Source organism: Bos taurus, chromosome 1 (genome assembly GCF_002263795.3).
Source record: "Bos taurus isolate L1 Dominette 01449 registration number 42190680 breed Hereford chromosome 1, ARS-UCD2.0, whole genome shotgun sequence".
NCBI lineage: Eukaryota > Metazoa > Chordata > Mammalia > Artiodactyla > Bovidae > Bos > Bos taurus.
In genome coordinates, this window is record NC_037328.1 from 71,045,440 (window position 1) to 71,053,119 (window position 7,680).

General features: G+C 40.8%; 1 protein-coding gene across 1 annotated transcript; it reads right to left on the minus strand.

Moving 5' to 3' along the window:
• SMCO1 (single-pass membrane protein with coiled-coil domains 1) lies at positions 1-7,167 on the minus strand. Its single transcript, NM_001099209.2, has 3 exons — positions 7,007-7,167; positions 3,103-3,252; positions 1-914 (listed from the first exon to the last, which is right to left on the minus strand). Exons 1-3 carry the CDS (start codon positions 7,054-7,056, stop codon positions 470-472), a joined length of 645 nt encoding a protein of 214 aa, NP_001092679.2. The 5' UTR covers positions 7,057-7,167; the 3' UTR covers positions 1-469.
• Between the last annotated feature and the right edge of the window lie 513 nt (positions 7,168-7,680).

Below are 7,680 nucleotides of genomic sequence, written 5' to 3' on the forward strand. Positions count from 1 at the left end.
TTTTTTTTTTTTTTTGCTTTACTACGTCATACATTCACATGTTTCAAAATTCATAAAGTACAAAATGAATTAACAGTGAAAAGACTTCTTCCTACCTTTGATCCCTAGCCTCTAATTAGTTTTCTTCCCGAAGACAATGTTACCACTTTTTAATGTATTTCTCCAGAAGTTTATAGATATAGTAGCCTATGTATTTGTTTTTGCCCTTTTTTTCCCATTGAGCAATAATGTTGGAAATATTTTAAAACACATCTTGGTGATAACTCTGTGTTACTATACAGTTAAATGAAAGCTTCTTCATTCTCTTATATTGCTACACAGAAAGTATCCATTGTATCAGTGTATTATAATTTAACACTCTTCTCACTTTTGCTATAAAAATAAGCCTGATAAATTGTATATATGTGTTGCTTCCTATTTGCAAGATAAATTATACTAGACATGGAATCTCTGAGTCCAGTGTAACAGATTAGCTTTTGACTGATGGTATCAACTCTTTTAGGGGTGACTTTTTCTCTTGGGGGGCCATCTCTGCTTTCCCCTTCTCAATGACCTGCACAGCCTTCAGCAAACCATCCTGCAGCGCCTGGTTCTTTACCATATTAGAGATCATGAAATTGATATCTCTTATATACATCTGCCTTACTTTAGCAATGTAGTGTTCTGCCTTGTTACCATGTGCTACAAAGAAGATACACAGTGCTGTGATATCTCCTTCTTGCAACCCATGTTCCTCCAGAACAGACTCCCATACAACTCTGATGCGCTTATTCTTGACTTTTCGTCTAAGGATGGAGGCTAAGGTGGGAAGACTTCTCACCAGATCTGGCAGCTTCTCAAGCACACAAGTGTGCAAGTGGACAAGTACTTCAATGACGTAGCTGTATAAAATATTCAGTTCCATTGAGGTGAACCTACAAAAAATGTTGGCACTTCTTAAGCAGTAGAACTCTCTATGTACAGCCATAAAGTGAATTTTATTAGGATAATTCAAAGAAGTATAAACATACTAGGAGAACTTTAAACAGATTGGGTTAGAGGTTTCCAGAGAAAGAGAACAAGACTTGGATCTCTTGACATAAGAAAAGCCATTGTTTATCTAAGCAGTTTTGTGATCTAAGCCTGGCCACAGTACTTGCCCTGGAACAGGTCTCAGTAATTCATGATCTTAAGGGAAGTGATGGAATGTTTGAACAAAGGAAAGGATATCAAGAAACAATAGTTCAGTGATAAGTGTTAGTTGCTCAGTTGTGTCCAACTCTTCGTGACCCCGTGGACTGTTGCCCACCAGATTCCTCTGTCCATGGGATTCTCCAGGCAAGAATACTGGAATGGATTGCCATTTCCTTCTCCAGGGGATCTTCCTGACCCAGGGATTGAACCTGTGTCTCCTGCATTACAGGCAGATTCTTAACCATCTGAGCCACCAGGGAAGCTCAATTCTTCCTAAAAGGATATACATAACAATCTGATATGTATCTTAAAAGTTCTGCAGGAACTAAGGCCCCACCCAGGTAGTGGTGGTTGTTCAGTCACTCAGTCATGTCCAGCTCTTTGCAACTCCATGGACTGTAGCATGCCAGGCATCCCTGTCCTTCACTATCTCCCGGAATTTGCTCAAACTCATGTCCATTGAGTTGATGATGTCATCCAATAATCTCATCCTCTGCACCCCTTATCCTCCTGCCTTCAGTCTTTACCAGCATCAGGGTCTTTTCCAATGAGTCAGCTCTTTGCATCAGGTGGCCAAAGTATTGGAGCTTCAGCTTCAGTATCAGTCCTTCCAATGAATATTCAGGATTGATTTCCTTTAGGATTGACTGGTTTGATCTTCTTGCTATCCAAAGAACTCTCAAGAGTCTTCTCCAGCACCACAGTTTGAAAGCCTCAGTTCTTTGGTGCTCATCCTTCTTTATGGTCCAACTCTCACATAGCTTTGACTAGACAGATCTTTGTCGGCAAAGTATTGTCTCCTCTTTTTAACACACTGTCTAGGTTTGTCATAGCTTTTCTTCCAAGGAACAAGTATCTTCATTTCATGGCTGCAGTCACCATCCACAGTGATTTTGGAGCCCAGGTGGAGGATAGAATGATGATGTTGACCTTTTCTGACCCTTTTGACTTCAATCACTAAAGCTTGAATTCTGTCAGCTTTTGCCCCAGTTCTGTGCTGGTCTCCTCTGTTCAAGCTCCTTCATGAATATGCATCTATCTTTAGCTTAAAACTTCCTGATTTTGATATTTGGGAAGACATTGCTTAGGGAAAGATCCCTGCTGTTCTCCTTACTTGCTGCAAGTAATAAATCCTTCCTTGTCCAAATCTTTGGCTTGGTTGTGTCTTTTGGCCCAACACACACCAAGAGGCCAACCCAGCTTTTGGGTTTAGAACAGAAGCAGCTGTCATAGTTTAGAAAATACTTTAGAAATAGGGCCTGCCCTATTACCAAAGCCAAGACATGGAAGCAACCTAAGTGCCCATCAGCAGATGAATGGCTAAAGAAGATGTGGTGTATATCTACAATGGAATGTTACTCAGCAGTAAAAAAAGAGTGAAATAATATCGTTGCAGCAACAAGGATGGACCTAGAGGTTACAATACTAAGTGAAGTAAGACAGACAAACATCACAATATCACTTATATGTGGAATCTAAGAAAATAGTGCAAATGAACTTACTTATGAAATAGATTCACAGACACAGAAAATAATTGGATGGTTACCATAGTATAAATTAGGAATTTAGAATTAACAAATATATACTATTAAAATAATTTTTTTTTAAAGAAAAGAAATAGGATTTGCACTAAACTGGATAGCTTAAATCTCAGGCCACTCATAGTACAAATTTTTCAATGGCAGAGTACTTACATTATCCATCTCTGTGTTATTAAGACTTTGCCAAGTAAGGGACTCTGAGATGTGTACCACAGTATGGGAAGTAAACCAGCACTCAAATCAATCTTTTTTGAATGAATGAGCCTGAGAAAATGTGATTTCTTCACAACGCATTGTTGGAACCATATTAAGAAACCCAGTTTTAGAATGACCACTGCAAGCTCTCATGAAACCACAAAATTCCACTGATTTCTGATTAGATACTCACTTGAGTGACAGAACTGCTTTCCATAGCTCATCTTGGGCTCCCTGGTTTGCCAAAGTCTTGCTATGATCTTCAAATTTCTGTGTCAGATTATCCTTGATGAAGTCCAGTTCTTTAAAATGTGCTTCTAAAGCTTGGAGTTTGTGGTCTACTCTATAGTATAACAGAATCAAAGGTTAATTTGGGTCAGAGCACAAAACTAAGATTTCGCCTAAAGATATAGCTACAATACATTATTTACAGTCACTAGCAGTAGCTACTTAAATTTTACAATTATGGATAGATGTTCCCATTTGCCATTCTCTCTAGTCATCATCCTAGTTCTTGCATTCCTTATGTTGCCGAACATGTGAATTGTCCAATTATCTCAGCTATCTGCCTCATTTTATTAATATATTGTACCTCATACTTTAAGAAGTATTTTATACAAACTTTGATTCTCATAACAACTATAAGTAGTGAAGCAGTCATTTTTACTATTTTACAGATAAAGAAATTGAGTCTCAAAAAGATCAAGACTTAACCATCATATAGCTATTAGCAAGTGCTGAGACCCATGTTTATTAAGGTGGCTTTCTCCACCTTATTCTATCAAAGTCTTATCCATCAGGGATAAGCTCATTCCACGCCTTCTTGAATCCCTCAGCCTTTCTACCTGGAGATCTGCTCCTTGCCTGCTTCTCTGTCACAGACACTGTCTCTATTACTTGTCACTCCCCATCTCTTCCTTTATTTTTAGAGTTAGCTTTTCGTGATCTAAATTGTAAACTCTTGAAGAGAGAGGATCATAGACTATTTCTTGAACATCTTTATGCTTGTCCCCCAATACCTAGCAGAGGTCTTACACAGAAGTAATAAAACATGTCTTCTATGACATTTGTGGTGTTAGTGAAATGCTAGGCCATGTAACAGCAAAAGGGGGACCTGAGTTGCTCTGAACAACCCTGATCATTAGAGGGCGCTGTGGCACCAAAATTACGTCTAACTGAACCACAAAGAACTGAAATCCCACAACTCATTTGTGTGAAGTCACCCACATTGTCCTTCATGAAGTGATACACAGCCAGTTCCCTGAGTTTCTATGTCCCCAGTGACCTGAATACTGTTGTGGTTGCCTAAGGTTCTGTCCTTGACCATCTTCTCTTCTTGGTCTTCACTTTATTCCAAGGTTAATTAGCTTCAGGTACCACCCCTGTCCTTCCCTTGTGGCTCAGAGGGTAAAGCGTCTGCCTACAGTGCGGGAGACCTGGGTTTGATCCCTGGGTCAGGAAGATCCTCTGGAGAAGGAAATGGCAACCCACTCCAGTACTCTTGCCTGGAAAATCCCATGGACGGAGGAGAGTAGTAGGCTACAGTCCATGGGGTCGCAAAGAGTCAGACACGACTGAGCGACTTCACTTCACTTCACTTCACCACCCCTATCCTAAGCTCTAGAGCTGAATTATCAACGACGTTTTGTACATCTCCACTTAGATGGTGGTATCAGACTCAACTGTCTTAAGCTGAATTTACTAAGTAAACCCCTCACCTTGCACTCCATCTTCAGAAATTTCAGCAATGGAATTTTCTCATTGCTCTGGATTCTGTATGCATATAGATAAAGCTCTGTATGAAATGTACATTTTCATTGGGAAGATCCCCTGGAGAAGGGAATGGCTATCCATTCCAATATTCTTGGGCTTCCCTGGTGGCTCAGATGGTAAAGAATATGCCTGTAGTGCGAGAGACCTGGGTTTGATCCCTGGAGATGGGAATGGCTACACTGCAATATTCTTCCCTGGAGAATTCCAGGGACAGAGGAGCCTGGCAGTGTAGAGTCCATGGGGTTGCACAAAGTCAGATACAACTGAGAGACTAACATTTTCACTTTTTTTCAAGGCTCTGTATGAAATATGCATTTTCATAGGAACATAGGCCTCCGTGACCTAATATGCCAGCAATCTGTCTACAAGTCAAAACTATTATATCTGGTAAACTCTTTGTATTAACTTTTAGACCTTTAAGAACGTACTTCTTATAAGTCATCTCCAGCTTGAACTCTAGAGATAAACTCTAGCTTGTCAATCAGTATACAGGTTTACATAAATTGAAGCAATTATTTGGAATCCTTTCACCAAAAGTTATTCCTCAGTTCAGTTCAGTTCAGTCGCTCAGTCGTGTCCAACTCTTTGCTACCCCATGAATTGCAGCACGCCAGGCCTCCCTGTCCATCACCAACTCCTGGAGTTCACTCAAACTCACATCCATCGAGTCGGTGATGCCATCCAGCCATCTCATCCTCTGTCGTCCCCTTCTCCTCCTACCCCCAATCCCTCCCAGCATCAGAGTCTTTTCCAATGAGTCAGCTCTTCGCATGAGGTGGCCAAAGTATTGGAGTTTCAGCTTTAGCATCATTCCTTCCAAAGAACACCCAGGATTGATCTCCTTCAGAATGGACTGGTTGGATCTCCTTGCAGTCCAAGGGACTCTCAAGAGTCTTCTCCAACATCACAGTTCAAAAGCATCAATTCTTCGGCACTCAGCTTTCTTCACAGTCCAACTCTTACATCCATACATGACTACTGGAAAAACCATAGCCTTGATCGTTCAAAGGCATTCCTGCTGCTGCTGCTAAGTCGCTTCAGTCGTGTCCGACTCTGTGCGACCCCATAGACGGAAGCCCACCAGGCTCCCCCATCCCTGGGATTCTCCAGGCAAGAACGCTGGAGTGGGTTGCCATTTCCTTCTCCAATGCATGAAAGTGAAAAGTGAAAGGGAAGTTGTTCAGTCCTGTCCGACTCCTAGCGACCCCATGGACTACAGCCCACCAGGCTCCTCCATCCATGGGATTCTCCAGGCAAGAGCACTGGAGTGGGGTGCCATTGCCCTCTCCAAAGTCATTCCTAGATCATTTCAAATAAATCCTAAGGAACATGTCTGCAAATCTGCATTTCTGTGACAGTTGTCCAGCTCAGTTAATGGGATCACTATCTACCCAATTCCTTGAACTAGAAACCTCAGAATAACTCACTATTTTTCCCCTTTCTCTCCATCAACATGTCTCTAATCTATTCCCTCCTTTCTATCTCTAGTAAGTCAGTTAATCACCATCTTTCACTTCAACCTAGGATTACAATAGTCAAACTAGATTTCTGCTTTTCACCTCCAATCCATCCCCGAGAGCTATTCTTCTAAAACACAATTCTGTTCTCATAACTTGACTATTATATACATTCTATGCTGCCCTGACTTGCCTAGTGATATTGCTAGAGTCAAGTCGGATCTCCTCAGCAGGAATTGTAGACTCTTTAACCTTTGCCCCTATCTTCTGCCAGTCCTCTTGCACAACTTAGTCACCAGTCACATGAGACATCTAGCTGCTGACTGAATACGGTATGATAGTCCAAGCATCTGTGGTTTACATGGACTGTTTCCTCACCCTAGAATTCCTTCCCATATTTTTATTTCTTGCAAACTCCTACTCACACTTTCAGATCCAGTCTAAACGTCCCTCTATGAAGGGTTCCTTTTCCTAGTATCAAAGGCAAAATTCATTCCTCTTTTCATGTTCTCATAGCCCTTTAGGAGCATCACCATTATAAGGTCAGTCACATTAAACTGTAAGCATTTTTGAATAAATCTGTTATTCCAAAGGCTGTGAGCTCCTTGAGGACAGAAACCACATTTTATTTATTTTTGTAAGCCCAGCATATAGCGCATGCATTAATCGAATGGAATATAGCACCTAGGAGGAGATTTTTCTTTATTATTAATGGACACAATTTTTGAACCTGAACACATGAACAGAAAAAGAATTCTAATTAGCATGCCTGTAGTTATTTGCCCGTTTTTATTCCTCATTCTTCTCCTACCCATCTTCCCAGAAAAGCCGACCCATGCTTGCTCCCTCCCTGTAGCCCTTAGCAACCTTTTCATTGCCTCCTTCAAGGATATCAGGGTTGTGGTTTCATTGTTCATCTTCTTAAGGCAAAATGAAAAGAAACAAAACAAGCAAAACAAAAGCCCCACAGAGGTTTGAATCCAGGGTTTTCTGCTGCTATCCACTCAGCAACAGGCAGCAGCAGTGTGAGTATTCGATCTAAATTCTGCCTGAAAGGTCACTCAGTACAAGAAGCTTTTAATAGCTTGCACATCCAGATATAGTTTCAAAGAACTGATCGTGTGAACACAGGTGTCCTGGGATGCACTATAATATTTGCCTTTGAAAAATGACCCATAGTACATCAACATAGTAAAACAACCAGATGTAACTGTGACTCAGTGTATATTATGGTAAATGGATATATATGTACACAAATGTATACATATACTAGGTTTAAATTTGATGGAAATACTACTCTCAAATTTTAAGAGCTTAATTATTCACTTAGAATTTAAATTAGTTTTAAAGAAGCTTCAGACCTTTTATGATGAATTATATCAATGCAAAAAAATCTAACCATCCTTGCTAAGTTGCTTCAGTCGTGTCCGACTCTGTGCAACTCCATAGATGGCAGCCCATCAGGCTCCGCCATCACTGGGACTCTCCAGGCAAGAACACTGGAGTGGGTTGCCATTTCCTTCTCCAATGCATGAAAGCAC

What these genes read in the sequence shown, in the direction of transcription:
- SMCO1 (NM_001099209.2), bottom strand. Translation starts at nt 7,056, where the DNA reads ATGAACAATGAAACCACAACCCTGATATCCTTGAAGGAGGCAATGAAA. An exon ending in TTGAAGGAGGCAATGAAAAG is followed by an intron (nt 3,253 to 7,006) that starts GTTGCTAAGGGC and finishes GTTATACTATAG; the next exon opens with AGTAGACCACAAACTCCAAG. An exon ending in AAAGCAGTTCTGTCACTCAA is followed by an intron (nt 915 to 3,102) that starts GTGAGTATCTAA and finishes CATTTTTTGTAG; the next exon opens with GTTCACCTCAATGGAACTGA.